At 49.6% G+C, this 16,620-nt stretch overlaps 1 protein-coding gene and 1 pseudogene across 2 annotated transcripts in view; one reads left to right on the top strand and one right to left on the bottom strand.

The window, feature by feature from the left end:
- The first annotated feature begins 3,039 nt into the window (after positions 1–3,039).
- NUMBL (NUMB like endocytic adaptor protein) overlaps positions 3,040–16,620 on the top strand; it is a 47,245-nt gene continuing 33,664 nt past the window's right edge. The window contains exons 1-5 of one of the 2 annotated variants that reach the window (XM_006140472.3): positions 3,040–3,237; positions 5,483–5,622; positions 7,789–7,863; positions 7,962–8,036; positions 11,729–11,869. In XM_006140472.3, the coding sequence (XP_006140534.1) occupies positions 5,497–5,622; positions 7,789–7,863; positions 7,962–8,036; positions 11,729–11,869 (417 nt within the window). In that variant the 5' untranslated portion in view covers positions 3,040–3,237; positions 5,483–5,496. The remainder of the gene's footprint in view (positions 3,238–5,482; positions 5,623–7,788; positions 7,864–7,961; positions 8,037–11,728; positions 11,870–16,620) is intronic. The other variant, XM_006140470.3, reaches the window with a different exon arrangement.
- LOC102487872 (ubiquitin-60S ribosomal protein L40 pseudogene) lies at positions 9,434–11,643 on the bottom strand (annotated as a pseudogene).

Raw genomic sequence — 16,620 nt, 5'->3', positions numbered from 1 at the left:
GGGGCGGCGCCGCTGCTGATGTGGCGGAGGGGTGGGAGGCGGTCGCGGCGCCCGGATGGAGAGAGGGTGCCAAGACTACAGAGGGTGGTCCCGGGTAGGGGTCCAGGCACAGGCCCCATCAAGCCAAAGCCTGGGAGACTGGGTCCCAGACTCAGACCATCTTTTGCCAAGGCCCTGGAAATAGAGATCCTGGACACAGACACCCCCATCCTCCCAATCAAGGACAGGAGCACAGAGACTAGGTGCAACTCCCTAGTCAAGGTTTTGGGGATGGGGTCCGGAACCCAGCCCCCATATCAAGACAAGGCCTCCCAAGGCAATTTTCAGACACAATCTCTACAACCCCCTCCCCCGCCTTGAGGGGGTCTCAGAACACAACAACCTCCTTTTTAGGTCTTGAGGGTGGGATCTCTGGATACAGCTTTTCTACTGAGCCAAGGACTGGGAGGATTCCAAGTCTGCCCCCGAGCCTCTGAGGCGTCCTGGGCTCAGCATCCCCCCAACCCTTGGGCGGAGTCCCACCTTGGCCCCTTTTCAAAGGTCCCTGTGCCTGGGACTCCACCCTACCCCACCCCAGCCCGAATAAAATAAGGAAAATTTCAGGCGGCCCCTCGCTCCCAGCCCCAAGACTTGGGGTCTCAGGGCACAGGTCTCCTAGGCCACCCCCTTTGTCCCTAGGGCTACCCAGTTATCCGAGAGAAGCCCCACCCGCAGACAATGCACGGCCTCCCCCTCCGGCACTGTCCCCCCAGGCTCCGGGATTGAGGTTGGACTGGGGGCGGCTCCCCAGGGATGGGTGCAGCCCTATCTGTCTGCTGCGGTGACAGAGGCTTTGTGTGTGGTACCTGGGGGGAAGGGGAAAGCAAACGATGGGGGGGTGGCTAAGAGCGTGACCCGTGTTTGTGTGACTGTGTGTATGTGCATGCGCCACAGCTGGTGACTATGAGGAATATTGCGTTGTATGTCTGGGTGTGTGCTTGTGGCTGTACGTGGTGGTGTCTGCGGTTGTGTCTGTGTGTGACCCTAGAATTTGTGAGACTGTTTATGTGTGTATGACAGCTGCTCACCATGCAGAACCCCCTGTACTTTTTTTAACATGGTTGTGACTGTAGAGTTGTCTGATTATGTCTTTTGTGACCCCGTGTTTGTGTGCCTTGGTAACTATAACTGGGTATGTGACAGTATGTGTTGAGTCTGGGGTTGGGCATGTGTGTAACTGACTGAAGATGTGGGTGGAGTTGTGACTGTGTGTGTGAGTGGAGTTGCATCGACTCAATGTCCCTGTGCGACTCCCAGTGACTGGGAATGTTTGGTTGTGCCTATAGCTGATTTTATATGTGCATGTGCCATACAACTGTGCCACTCTAGGTGTGTGACTGCCATCGAGAATGAAGCCCACTGTGCCTGTGTGACTGGAATTGTGTGATGGCGGTGTGTACGGTGGTGGTTGTGTGTTCACAACCACTCTGTGTGTATGACCAGGGTTGTATAATGACCATGTCTAGCTCAGAGTGTGTGACTTTGAGACATTGTGTATATTTCCAGCCTCATTCGTGTGATTTGGGTTAAACCTCTGACTTGGCATCTGAAGTCCTGGCAAGTACGAGGGGTTATTTGTGTGTGACACAAGCTATGATTGTGTTTATGTGCGCTGGTGCCAGGTCACCGTGTGTGTTTGTGGAGGTGTGTGTGGCTGTGGCTTTTATATTCCTGTGTGTGACGTGCGTGACTGTGACCCTGGGTGACTGTGTACCTGTGTCTGAGTCATAGTCGGTGAGACTCTGTGTGTCTGTGTCTGCGTGGCTGTTTTTGTCTGTGTGTTTGTGGTTGCTGGATCTCTGTGTCCACCGTGTAAACCCTGCCATGAGTCTGTGTCTGGGTCACTGCGTTTCTGTACACACGGTGAACTGTGTACTTAGGATGTAGGAAACAAACTGTGGGCCTCTGTGTGTGAGATATTGTGTGTGTAGGTGGGACTGTCACGTTGTGTGTCTGTCCACATGGGGCTGTGATTATGTGTGGCCTCACACTTATCTATGTGACTAGTGTGTCTGCATGAAGAGGGGCTGTTTTTCTGTGGTGATGTGACATGGGACAGTGAATGACATATTATGACCATAATGGCTGGCTAGGCAACGTGGCCCCTGACACTGTGACTGCATACACAACCATTTCTGGAATGTGTGTGGCTATGTCTGGGACAGCCGTGCTTGGGAACAGTTGTCTCCAGGGGGTTGCATGTGTATGCCTGTTGCTCTGTAATGTGTAGAGCTATGGTGATCTGTACCTCAGTGTGCAGTTCTATGGAGAAAGCCGTCCCTATAAATGTGGCTGTCACAGAAATCTGTGTGACCAGAAAATGTGTGTTGTGTGGCTGACACAATGGGAGTTGAATGTCCACATGTGGCAGTGGCCGTGCGGTCTTCGTGAGGCTGATCTTTGTGTTGGTCTGTGTGCATCCGTGTATCACAAGGATGTGCAACTGTAAATGTGTCAGTGTGTGATGGGTGACCAAATGGGTCAACTCTGAATGGGCATGAGTCCATCGGCATGAGCCTTGAGTGGGAAAATGGGAATGGCCAAATATCAGTGGCTGGTGTGACCAGGTGTCTATGATGGGGCCTGAATGGGCTGGGACAGGAGTCTGTACTAGACTGTGTCTGTGAACATGGACATGTGACTACATGTTTATAGTGGCAGCTGTCTATGGCTAGGATTGTTATCTGAGGTGTGTGGCTGGTATTGTGTCTGTGTGTAAGTAAGTGTGCAGGGCTGTGACCATGAGCTAGGAGCGACTATAGGTGGGAGTAGGCCGTGTGTGTGTGACTGCAGGTCTGTGAAATGTCCTGGCCTGTGTCTGGAGGGAAGGCCCCTCTCATGCCATCTCTTGGCCACTGAGAGCCTCCTGAGGCCAGCACCTACCCAACAAATGCTCCCTCCCCCCCAAAAAAGAAAAAAACACACCTACTCACTCCTGGGCCCTTGGAACCAGGTGGCTGATCTTCCTAGTAACGGTTGCTATGACAACTGGGGCTCTCATCAGGGAACCTGTGATGGAGGAAGTTGGCTGAAGTCCAAAATGGGGGGCGAGGTAGGGGCCTAAGTCCTACCCCAAGCAAAACTTCTCACTGTCTCCTCCCTCCCTTGGGCAGGGCGGACCCAGGAGGCCTGAACAGCATCTGCCCCCAGCCCCCTGTGGGGCCCTGGGGCCCCCTGAATCCTCCAGGACGGAGCCAGGTGAGTGCCCAGCTTGGGACAGGGCAGGACCTGAGTGGGTGGTTGAGTCTGCCTAGCAGGACCAGAGGACCTGTCCCCACACCCACATAGGTTTAGTCATTTTCAGGAGTTAACCTTAAGCAGTTTCCCTGCACACTCAGCGACCACTGATGTCCCACACGTTCACAGACTCACACCCTGGACTCACTCTCTCACACACACATCCCAACATCACACAGATGTCACAGGCTGTTACACACACACACATACACACACACGATGAACTCTTTTAGGTCCACACACACTTGTTAACCCAGTGACAGAAACACTGGAAGATGTGCCTAAGCACACAGTCACAGCAGCACAGACACGTACATGTGGGTCTGTACATGGACTCACGGGCGACCACAGGCTCTCACCAATACAGACTTTCAGACACACACTCTCAAGACACACACCACCTCCCAGATGACACACTCAGGCCTACACTTTCACAGACAAAAGCCACACTTTCACAGAGACAGCCTCACGGACAGCACCTGGGCACCCAGGCTGTCACAAAGAGCTACGCTTTTCACAGACATAATCTTGCAAAGAGTACTCAGCAGCCTCACAGACAACAAATTAACACTTACAAATAACACGTATGAACACAGTCTCAAAGACGACATCCTCAGGGACTCTCACACCCCCATAGATATACCGCTATACACAGACACGCTCTCAGAACAACACTCATGCACTCATGCTCTTTAAGACGGAAGCCACACAGTGACCCAGATACACCCTCGGCAACAACAGTTCCAGCCCCACAGCCTGATCAACAACAGCTGTCCTCTTGGAAAGACACAGTCTCATGGGTAACTCTCACAGATGCACTCTCAGAGGCAAGGTCATCAAAAACAGCCCCACCCTGACTCAGAGACACAGCTTCACAGATGACAGGCATGGACACACCCTGGCAAAGGCAGTAGCCTCATCCTCAAGCACCGTCACAGCCCCGCAGGCTGAAACATAAGCTGCCGTGGCCGGCCACCGCGCTCTTCAGACGTAGGCCGCACACGCTGCCACGCAGTCACTGCCACTCAGACTTCCACACTGCTGGACACAGACCCGCTGGCTCACAGCACTCACAGACACACACCCTCATAACAGCCGTTCTCGGGGAGGCGTCCCTCCACACAGCCTTGAGAAAAGCACGCAGTCACGGGCACAGTTGCATGCTCAGACACAGACACCCTCAGGCTCCATTCCAGAACACACTAGCACTTTCTTTTTTCTCTCTTTTTTTTTTTTGTGCCACAGGGTGAGTACCCTCACTAGAGAGAAAGTACCCCTCAATGGGGTGCGCTTATGCTGCAATCCCTTCTCCTCCATCTCTCCCTTCTTTGGGGGTTTTGGGCAGGTACGCATATGTGCCTGGTGTGTGTTTTAGCCCACTGGATCTGGGACTTGAACTGTGTGGTGGACCATGTGAAATTCAGTTCCCATACCGACCAGCCATGGACTGGCCCAACCACTGAGTCCCCTCCTCACCCACATCTTACAGAATGGGCTCTAGATGTTAACCTCTGGACTTTCTGAGCTTTCTGACACTCCCCCACACACACCAAACACCTGCACGCCTGACCCATGCAGCCCCCAACTCCTATGCTCTCTGATCACCTCCTACCCCTAAAATGCCTGACTTTGTGACCACTGGCCCCATGCCCTCCAGAGCCTTGGCTACCCTTTTTTTTGAGAGATTTTCACTGTAGGGCATGTGCGCTCGCCAGACAGACAGAGAGAGACATAGAGACAGAAAGCGAGAAATCACCCCCCAGGGGGGATGGTCACGCTGCAATCCCCTCTCCTCCATTCTCCTCTCGGGATCTTGGGCACGCACGCACACGCGCCCGGCGTGAGTTTTTTAAGCCACCGGGTCCGGGACACGAACCGCGGTCGACTACGTGGAAATCCAGCGACATAGCCATTACGCTAACTGCTGGTTCCCCCCATTTTTTTGTATTGCCAAGCTCCAAATTCCTGAAGCTTGGGACAGGTGACTCTCTTACCCTAGAACTCCATGCCGCTTACCCCCATGTTTCTGAATCTCCATTGCTAGATTCACACTCCTCTCCCTTCTGCTGTCTCCTGGTGTCCTCTCACTTGAGCTATGGACCCTTTGTCACTGGCCCAGTGACCTCGTATTACCCTGTGTCCTTCCCCTTTCTACCCCTATCTTTTGACCTCCACCCCTGTTCACATCACTGACCTGTATCATCAGACGAGGCCGGCACCATGAACAAGTTAAGGCAGAGTCTGCGGCGGAGGAAGCCAGCCTATGTGCCGGAGGCATCGCGCCCACATCAGTGGCAGGCAGATGAGGATGCTGTGCGCAAGGGCACGTGCAGCTTCCCAGTCCGGGTGAGTGGGTGGGCCGCCGCGCTGTGCACATGCTTGTCTGGGGGTGGGGGAGTGGAAGGGGCGCTGTTGGGCAAGGTGGCCAGAAGCCATATGTTGTAAGCAGAGGGCTCAGGTTTTGGAAGAACTTTGGAGCCTGCCAGAGGAGGACCCCATGTACATCAAAATTGGTGTTAAAAAAACAAAACGCAGTCTCGTTTTTTGTTTTGTTTTGTTTTGTTTTCTATAGGGCGTGTACTCTCGCCAGACAGACAGAGAGAGACAGAGAGACAGAAAGCGAGAGCCCGCCCTGCAGGGGGGATGGCCATGCCGCAATCCCTTCTCCTCCATTCTCCTCTCGGGATCTTGGGCACGCACGCACACGCGCCTGGCATGAGTTTAAGCCACCGGGCGCGGGATGCGAACCGCGGTCGACTACGTGGGAGTCCAGCGACATAGCCATTACGCTAACTGCTGGTCCCCAAAACACATTCTCTTGTATCAGGAAAATATGTGAGAGACATCCTGCCAGGGGGTCACCCCATTCTGGTGGGGTGAAGTGGTCACAATTTATACTGGAGTAGCTTCCACTGGAAGGTCACAAAAAATTCTGTAGCATTTGCAAAACATTCTACCCTTAAGGGCCCTCTGGTTTAGACTACCATGACCCTTTATAACAAACACTTCAGGCTTGTTTGGGATTTTTTTAGAATCGTTTAGTTTAATTTAATTATTATTGTTATTAATTTGGCCAGAAAGAGACACAGAGAAAGATGGAAAGTGAGAAAGCAGGCCACCAGATCTGAGACTTGAACTGCCTTCGACCATGTGGGAGTCCAACATCTTAACCACCATGCCACCTGCTGGCCCTGTGTTTTGTTTTTAAAGAAGTATTTATTTAATTTAATTTTTAATTTTTTAAAAGAATTATTTATCTAATTTTAATTTATTCATTCATTTATCTTTTTTTTTTTTTTCATTTGACCAGAAAGAGACACACACAAAGAGAGAGAGTCAGAAAGCAAGCCTCCTGGTCTAGGGCTCAACCGTGGTCAGCCATGTGGGAGTATCTAGTGCCTTAACTACCACTCCACCTGCTGGTCCATAGTTTTATTTATTTTTATTATTTATTTTTAAAACTTTGACCAGAGAAAGAGACAGAAAGGTTTAGTGAGAGTGTAAGCCCCCATGTCCGGGACTTGAACCCCTGTCAGCTATGTGGTAGTCTTAACCACCACTCAACATGGTTATTAAGAGAAACAGCAGGACTCAGAGTCTGGGCTATGGAGCTCAGCCTCTTCTTGGCTGGCTGATGACGGTGATGGTCACAGCTCCTTGGCCTATTTTCCCCTGCCCCAGAGCAGACCCTAGTGTAAGGGGTTTATCTTGGAGCAGCAGGAGTGCTAGTGCGAGGGAGGAAGGGAAGGGAGGCAACAAGGCACATGTTATTAAACTGCAGCTGCGCAACTGAGCTTAATCCCACTGTGGAACTCTGGGAAACTGTCACCCACTTCCAGAGGAAGGGCATGTGTACCCCACCTGCCATCAGTCCTTGTGGGGAACCGGCTTAGACTCTTTTTTTTTTTTTTTTTTTTTTGGGGTTTTTCTTTTGGCACTTTGAGGTTTTCGCTATAGGGCGCGTGCGCTCGCCAGACAGAGAGAGACATAGAGACAGAAAGCAAGAAATCACCCCCCAGGGGGGATGGTCACGCCGCAGTCCCCCCTCCTCCATTCTCCTCTCGGGATCTTGGGCACGCATGCACACACGCCTGGTGTGAGTTCTAAGCCACTGGGTCCAGGACGCGAACCACGGTCGACTACGTGGGAATCCAGTGACATAGCCATTACGCTAACTGCTGGTTCCCAGGCTTAGACTCTTTCTACCTGCTATTAAAATGGGCTCAGCAGCCTTGTCTTGTGGCAGAGAGGTGCAAATACTGGCACTTACTAGGGCTCAGAGAAGTGATAAGGCCCTGCAATACTGACAGGGGAGTAATTAGTCCCTGCTGTGCATCAGCTTTCTCTTCTGCATATGTGAGCTACAAACGAGATAGAGCTGAATTGAAGAGAAAGCAAGTTAATACATACCATGTGCTTGAACCGTGGCATGTGGTCGGTAACCACTGGGAGATATTGAATTTGTATTCAATACCAATCAGTAATTTCATATCTTCTCATCCTTCACCCAAGTACCTGGGCCACGTGGAGGTAGAGGAGTCCCGGGGGATGCATGTGTGTGAAGATGCTGTGAAGAAGCTGAAGGCGGTGAGTGAGGGGCTGGAGCCAGGGAGGGGGTAAGGGGCAAGGTCAGGTGGAACAAGGCACACCTGACCAGGCCCCTCTATCCCTCTGCCTCACCCTAGATGGGCCGGAAGTCTGTGAAGTCAGTCCTGTGGGTGTCAGCTGATGGGCTTCGCGTGGTGGATGACAAGACTAAGGTACGAGGCCTGTGGAGGTGAGGGTGGACACCAGTGAGCACCTCTCCTCCCCTGTTTGAATCAGCCCGAGGATGCCTCCTTACCCTGAGATGTCCCTCCCTCGGGGACCTTCTAGACCGCACCGTGCGCTCCTGCAATGTCTGGGCTCTGCTCAGTCAGAGTCAGGATTGAGTGCTGTGGTTATTTTGTGAGGGATAAGGCAGTTACCTCAACTCTGATCCTGGCTGGGGGACCCTGTGCCTGAACTTAATTGCTTTTTGTCTTTTTAAAGAATTACTTATTTAATTTCATCTATTCATTTATTTATTTATTTATTTATTTATTTTTTTTTTTTTGGAGAGATTTTTCACTGTAGGGCGCGACACAAACCGCGGTTGACTACGTGGGAGTCCAGCGACATAGCCATTACGCTAACTGCTGGTTCCCTTTATTTTAATTTGATGAGAGAGAGAGAGAGAGGGAGGGAGAGAGAAAGTGAGAAAGCAAGCCACCAAGTCCAGGACTCAAACCACGGTTGGCCATGTAGGAGTGTCCATCACTTTTACCACACCACCTGCTGGTCCCACAAATTGTTTAGAACAGTGCTTAGCACATCGCAAGTGCTCAGCCCAGGGAGTGTTAGTTGTTTCAGTTTTCTTTTCTAAAGATTTATTTTATTTAACTTTATTTATTTTTTAATTTGACCAGAGAGGGACAGAGTGAGAGAGAGAAAGTAAGAAAGCAAGCTGCCAGGGGATCTTGTTGGCATAATGGCTCTGTTGCTGGATTCCCATGTAGTTGACCGCGGTTCAATGGCTTAAACCAATGGCTTAAACTCACACTGGGCATGTGTGCGTGCGTGCCCAAGATCCTGAGAGGAGAATGGAGGAGAAGGGATTGCGGTGGGGCCATCCCCCTGGGAGTGATTTCTCGCTTTCTGTCTCTCTGCCTCTCTCTGTCTTTCTAGCGAGTGCACACGCTCTATAGCAAAAACCTCTCCAAAAAAAAAGAAAAGTCGAGAAAGAAAGAAAGAAAGCTGCCAGGACTGGGACTCGAACTGTGGTCAACCATGTGGAAGTTCAGTGCCCTTAATCACTATGCCACCTGCTAGCCCCACTACGTTTTTATAGTCAGTCTGTCCAACCAGACAAGAGCACTGTGGGCCAGGATCAGGGTATCTGTTTGTTCACCATTGAATTTCCTGCTCTAGCCCAGAGACTGCTGGGGGGGTTGTCCAGGACATGCCAGTATGTGGGCTATGACAAAACAGGATCACCGTCTTTGCACAAGCAATTCCTTTGTCTTGAAATATTGTTCCTTGTCTTTTTTTTTTTTTTTTTTTTTACTGCTCCAGTCAATGAGGGGAACTTTATTGAGGCCATGGGGCTCGGGTAGGGGCTGCCCTGCAGGGAGGGGCCTTATTTGACCTTCTTGGGGCGCAAGTTGTTGGTGTGGCCCCACTTCTTCTTGCGGCAATTGACGGTGCAGGGGTGCAGACGCGCGTAACACTTGTGGCAGATATCTTGTCGCAGTTGTACTTCTGGGCGAGTGGCGCAGGGAGGGCTCGATGATGCTGCCTCGCAGACGCAGCACCAGGTGGAGGGTGGACTCTTTCTGGATGTTGTAGTCAGACAGCGTGCGGCCATCCTCCAGCTGTTTGCCCGCAAATATCAGACGCTGCTGGTCAGGGGGGATGCCCTTCTTGTCTTGGATTTTGGCCTTGACATTCTCGATGGTATCACTGGGCTCGACCTCGAGGGAGATTTTCTTGCCCGTCAGGGTCTTCATGAAGATCTGTGTCTTTGCCTCTCAGCCCCCTTGATGAAGAAAACTCTTCCTTGTCTTTTTAAAATTATTTAACTTTTATTTATCCATTTATTTATTTATTTATTTACATTTGACCAAAAAGGGAGTAAGAGAGAGGAAGACAGAGGAAAAGAGAAAGCAAGCCATCAGGTCTGGGACTTGAACCACAGTTAGCCATGTGGGAGTCCAGCACCCTTAACTACTGTGGTACTTGCTGGCCCCATGTTCCTTGTCTTTTTCCCTCATTAATGTCTCCTCCAGGAAGCTAGTCGGACTCCCTGTAAGTTGGTCTTCTTCATCTCAGCCCAAACCCTTCTGCCTGTGTCCCTTTTGTTTGTTTGTTTAATTGCTAGAGGGGATGTGCACTTCCAGGAGAGCAAGAGAAGGAGACCAAAAAAACAGTGATAGGAAGGGAGAAATCACCCCCCAGTAGGGTATGGACATGTTGCAAGCTCTTCTCCATTTCTTCATCTTGTTAGGATTTTGGGCATGTGTGCCCACACACATATGCATCTGACATATTTTCTTTTCTTTGTCTTTTTATTTTATTTATTTATTTTTATTTATTTTTTTTTCCCAAGAGGTTTTCGCTATAGGGTGTGTGCGCTTGCCAGCAGACAGACAGAGAGAGAGACATAGAGACAGAAAGCAAGAAATCACCCCCTAGGGGGGATGGTCACGCCACAGTCCCTTCTCCTCCATTCTCCTCTTGGGATCTTGGGCATGCACGCACACACGCCCGGCATGAGTTTTAAGCCACCGTGTCCGGGATGTGAACTGCGGTCCACTATGTGTGAGTCCAGCGACATAACCATTATGCTAACTGCTGGTCCCCAGTACTGTTTGTTTTTCTGAAAAGCTCTTCGCGTGCGCCGGCCAGCCAGACAGAGAGAGACAGAGAGACAGAAAGCGAAAAATCACCCCCCAGAGGGGATGGCCACGCCACAATCCCTTCTCCTCCATTCTCCTCTCGGGATCTTGGGCATGCATGCACATGTGCCTGGCATGAGTTTAAGCCACTGGGTCCGGGTCTCAAACTGCGGTCAACTACGTGGGAGTCCAGCGACATAGCCATTACACTAACTGCTGGTCCCTGTCTTTTTATTTTTTAAATTTTGCTAGAGGGCACATGTGCTCGCTGGCAAGAGATGGGGGTGGGGTGGGGTGGGGTGTGAGAAAGTGCTCTCCATGAGCGATGATCATACCACAACCCCTTCTCTTCCATGTCTCCTTTCCGATTTTGGGCACACACAACTTGTGTGTTTTTCAAACCACTGGGTCTAGGACTCAAACCACACATTTGCTATGTGGGATCCAGCTATCATAACCTCTATAGCACTGGTTGTCCTCTTGGCATGTTTTTCAAGCCACCTTGTCTGGAATTTGAAGAGTAGTTGACCATGTGGGGTCTTGTCCCCTTAACCACTAGGCCACAGGGCTGGTTTTGCCTTTGTTTCCTCATCCCAGTCCCAAACCCTCTGCCTGTGCCCCGAACCGTCTCAGCCTGACCCCTCTGCCTGTGCCCCCCCCATCTTGGCCTGGCCCCTCTGCCTGTGCCCCCCCATCTTGGCCTGGCCCCTCTGCCTGTCCCCTCCCATCTCAACCTGACCCCTGTCTGTGCCCCCCATCTCGGCCTGACCCCTCTGCCTGTGCTGCCCCATCTCAGCCTGACCCCCACCCCACTCAGCCTGGCCCCTCTGCTTGTGCCACCCTCATTCCAGCCCAGCTGTGATCTTCTGATGGTTCTGATTCTCCCGCTGCACTGGAAGCTCCTGGAGGCAGGGCCAGCTGCTGTCTCAGTGAGGGCTGGGTCTCCACCCATTCGGCACGAGTTCAGATACTAAGGGGTATTGAATGAATACACATTAGGCGACTCATTCTGTATTCGCCTCCCTCGCCCCTCCCAGGACCTCCTGGTAGACCAGACCATCGAAAAGGTCTCCTTCTGTGCTCCTGACCGCAACCTGGACAAGGCCTTCTCCTACATCTGTCGAGATGGGACCACGCGCCGCTGGATCTGCCACTGTTTCCTGGCCCTGAAGGACTCTGTGAGTATCACACTTTGCTTACCTCTCCTAGTTCAGTTTCCTCATCTGGAAAAAAGGATGCCCTTGTGGTTCCCAACACCAAGGGTTACAGATAGCTTTCAGAAATGCCTGACACGTAACTGGCACTCAGGAAAACATCAGTTATCACGTCCCTCCTTGTCAGTAGTTCTTGGTGCTCCTGTCACCTTTTTCCTTGAGGAACAGGCACAGGGATGTGCACAAGCTACCAGGGCTCAACTGTGTGAATCTTTGCTTGTGTACAAATCCTACCAGATGAAGTTACAGAGAATTTCCTGCCCGTGCAGGCTCCCTCAGGTCCTTTTCAAAGTACTCCCCAGGGCGTCTGCTGTTCATTCAGCCTTAGTGCATTTCGCCTGTGGGTCATAATTTTTTAGAGACTGGTTGGACAATGTTCCCATACCACTCCCCAACCACCGATAGGGTCTTTCCAGCATGGAGTCCATCTTCAGAATAGCTCTGGGCTTCTGTACAATTTTTTTTCTTTTTTTTTTTTTTTTGAGAGGTTTTCACTATAGGGCATGTGCACTCGCCAGACAGACAGAGAGAGACAGAAAGCAAGAAATCACCCCCCCAGGGGGGATGGTCACGCCACAATCCCTTTTCCTCCATTCTCCTCTTAGGATCTTGGGCATGCATGCACACGCACGCAGCGTGAGTTCTAAGCCACTGGGTCCAGGACACAAACCGTGGTCGACTACGTGGGAATCCAGCGACATAGCCATTACACTAACTGCTGATTCCCTACAGGGAGAGGAAGAAAGTGAGAGAGGGACCAGCAGTTGGCGTAACGGCTTTGTTGCTGGACTCCCATGTAGTTGACCATGGTTCAAGTCCCGGACATAGTGGATTAAAATCACACTGGGTGCGTGTGCGTGCATGCCCAAGATCCCAGGAGGAGAATGGAGGAGAAGGGCTGGATTTCTCGCTTTCTGTCTCTCTGTCTCTCTCTGTCTCTCTGGCAAGAGCACGTGCCCTATAAAAAAAAAAACTCTCAAAAAAAAAAGACTTCTGCCCCGTTTAAAAAAAAAAAAAGAAAGAAAGAAAGTGAGAGAAAAAGAAGAGGGGACCAGCCAAGTGGCATGGAGGTTAAGGCAGCTGGATCCTACATGGCTAACTACATGGTTCAAGTCTCAGACCCAGCTGCTTAAAAAACACTTCAGGTACGTGTACACGCATGCCCAAAAATCCCAAGAGGAGAGTGGAGGAGAAGGTACTATGACATGGTTGTCTCCCCTGGGGGTGATTTCTTACTTTCTGTCTCTCTCTCCCTTCCTGTGTCCAGTGAGTGCACATGCCCTATATTGAAAAACTAAAAGAGAAAGAGAAAAAAAGAAAGAAGGAAGGAAAGAGCCAGGAGGAAGCCATATTGCCATCTTATACTAAGTCTTAGAAATCACACAGGCTGTCTTCGGTGACACAGATGTCTCCCCTTATCCAGTTTCACTCTCTGTGGTTTCAGTCACCTGTGGTCAACTATAGTCCGAAAATATCACATGGAAAATTCTAGGAATAAACAATTCATAAGTTTTCAATTGCACACCATTCTGTATAGCAGTGTGATGAAATCTCATGGCATCTAGCTCTGTCCCATCCGGGATGTGACTCATCCCCTTGTCCGGCGTGTACTCTGCCTGCCCTATACAGTGTGATCATATAGGAAAAAAAGAAAATGTACCTCACTGTGCGTTCAGGCTTTCACTAGGGGTCTCGGAACCTATTCTTCCCAGAGGAGGGAAGTACTGTGCTGTCTAGGGAGTTACAGAAGTCCTCTACCTCAGATGGGGAGTGACAAGGTTCTGCAGGAGCACGTAAGGCTAGAGATGTGTTGCAACTGTTTTCAAAAATATCTGCCACGTAGGTAGGGGCGTGGATTGTGTCCAGCTGCCTGGCTGTGTGTGGGACCTTAGGCACAAGTACCTTCTCCCTGGGGATAATGTCAGCGCTTCTCACAGGTTTGTTCATGCACCGTGATCCCAGATCAAAAGCTCTAAAATGTTCAGTAAATGAGAACAGTTGCTACATTGAAAAACTATTTGGAGGTGAGAATCAAAGCCAGTGGGATTTTCAAGATTCCCCAAGTTTAACTTTTTTTAAAATTTTTTGGCTTGTTTGTTTATTTTGTTTTTCAGTTTAGGGTGCATGAGCTCACCAGAGAGAAAGTGAGAAATCACCCCCCCGGGGAGACAGGTACATTGCAGTCTCTTTACCATTTTCCTCTCAGGATTTTGGGCATGCACACATCCCTAGTATGACTTTCAAGCTTCAGGGTTCAGGACTTGAATTGTGCAGTTGGCCATGTAACATCTAGCCTCCTTAGTTACTATGCCACCAGCTGGCCCAAACATTTTTTTTTAATGATTATTTAATTCCATTTGTTAATATTTTTTAATTTGACCAGAGAGAGAAAGGGAAAGGGAGAAAGCAATCTGCCAGGTCTGAGACTTGAACCATGGTTGGCCTAATTATTTTCCTTAGCAGTCACACCATTTTCCATTCACTCTAGCAATGTATAAGGATCCCAATTTCTCCACACTCTGTCCAGCACTTATTATTTTCCTTTTTTAGTTTTTTTGCCATAGGGCTCGTGTGCTCGCTGGAGAGACAGAGAGAAAAAGAGAGGAAAGATGAAAACTCAGTCCCCCATTCTTCTCCTGGGATTTTGGGCATGCACTCACCTGGCATGAGTTTGAAGCCACCATGTTGCCAGGTCCAGGATTCGAATTGCAGTTGGCCATGTGGGATTCAGCGCCTTAACCACCACACCACCTGCTGGCCCCTATTTTCCATTATTAAAAATTATCGGGACCAGCAGTTAGTGTAATGGCTATGTCGCTGGACTCCCATGTAGTCGACCATGGTTCGCGTCCCGGACCTGGTGGCTTAAAACTCACGCCGGGCGCATGTGCGTATGTGCCCAAGATCCTGCCTGGGGGGTGATTTCTCGCTTTCTGTCTCTCCTTCTCTCTCTGTCTGTCTGGCGAGCACATGTGCCCTATAGTAATAAACCTCTTAAAAAAAAAAAAAGAAAATTTATAATCATCTGTGGCTGGCAAGTGGCATGGTGGTTAAGGGCGCTGGACTCCTACATGTCTGACCACAGTCTGAGTCCTGGACCTGGCAACTTGCTTTCTCACTTTCCCTCTCTCTCTCTCTCTCTTGCTCTCCCTCTCCCTCTCACTCTGTCCATCTCTGGTCAAATTAAGATAAAGTTAAATAAAAATAATTCTTTAAAAAAATTTTTTGGTCATCCTAGTAGGTGTGAAGTCATATCTCGTTATGAACGGAATTTTCGTATTCCTGTTGGCTGTTGAGTATCTTTTCATGTGCTTATTAGCCATTTGTATCTTTTTTTCCTTTTCTTTTTCTTTCTTTTTCTTTTTTTTTGGAGAGGTTTTTGCTATAGGGCACATGCACTCGCCATAGAGAGAGAGACAGAAAATGAGAAATCACTCCCAGGGAGGATGGCCACACTGCAATCCCTTTTCCTCCATTCTCCTCTCGGGATCTTGGGCACGCACGCACACACACCCAGCGTGAGTTTAAACCACCGGGTCCAGGACTCGAACCGCGGTCGACTACATGGGAGTCCAGCAACATAGCCATTATGCCAACTGCTGGTCCCAGCCATTTGTTATCTCTTTGGAGAAAGTTTTCCAAGTCTTTTACCTATTTTTGTATGTATGTATGTATGTGTTTTTGTTTGTTTGTTTTAATTTAAAGTTACCAGAAGATGCATGCACTCAACAAAGAGAGAGAAAAAAGAAGAGTGGAAAGCACCCGTCATGGGGAATGATCACTCCACGGGCGCTTCCCCTCCATTTCTCCCTCCTTTCAGGATTTTTGGGCACGTGTGTACACGCATCTGGCATGTTTCTCAAACTGCTGGGTCTGAGGCTCCAACCATGGGGTGAGTCATGTGGGATCCAGCCACTTTAGAGGTTTTTGCCTTAGGGCACATGTGCTCGTTGGAGACAGAGGGAGATAGACACAATGAAAGGGAAAGTGAGAAATCATCCCTTAGGGGGAATGGCCACACTGTAATCCCTTCTCCTTCATTCTTCTCCTGGAATCTTGGCCATGCATGCATGCGTGCCTGGTGTGATTTTCACGCCACTGGGTCCAGACTCAGGTTGCAGTCAGCTATGTGAGAGTCCGTAACTGCTACACCATCTGCTGGTCTCAAGACATCCAGCCACTTTAACTACCACATGACAGGGTGGCTCCGTTTAATCTTTATTTTTTTTTAATTAAAAACAATTCATTTTAATTATTATTTATGTTTTTTTTAAAAGTTTGCTATAGGGCACATGCGCTCAGGGGAGAGAGAGAGAGAGAAAGTAAGAAAACATGTCACCAGGTCTGGGACTCCAATCTCAGTCAGCTCTGTGGGAGTCTAGCACCTCAACCACCGTACCACCTGCTGGACCCTTTAATCATTTTCAATTTGAAAAAAAAAAAAAAATCATTTTCAGTTTGAATTGTTTTCTTTTTTTTGCTGAGTTATAAAGCTTATTTATTTATTTATTTATTTATTTTAATAATTATGTATTTAATTTTACTTATTCATTCATTTATTTTAATTTGGAGAGAGAGACACAGAGAGAGAGAGAGAGAAAGAAAGTGAGAATGCAGGCTACCAGGTCCAGGACTCGAACCATGGTCCGCCATGTGGGAGTGTCCAGCACTTTAACCGCCATGCCACCTGCTGGTCCCTATTTATTTATTTATTT

Source organism: Tupaia chinensis, unplaced genomic scaffold (assembly GCF_000334495.1).
Source record: "Tupaia chinensis unplaced genomic scaffold, TupChi_1.0 Scaffold000037_18, whole genome shotgun sequence".
Lineage (NCBI taxonomy): Eukaryota > Metazoa > Chordata > Mammalia > Scandentia > Tupaiidae > Tupaia > Tupaia belangeri.
This window is presented reverse-complemented; position numbering and strand designations above follow the sequence as displayed.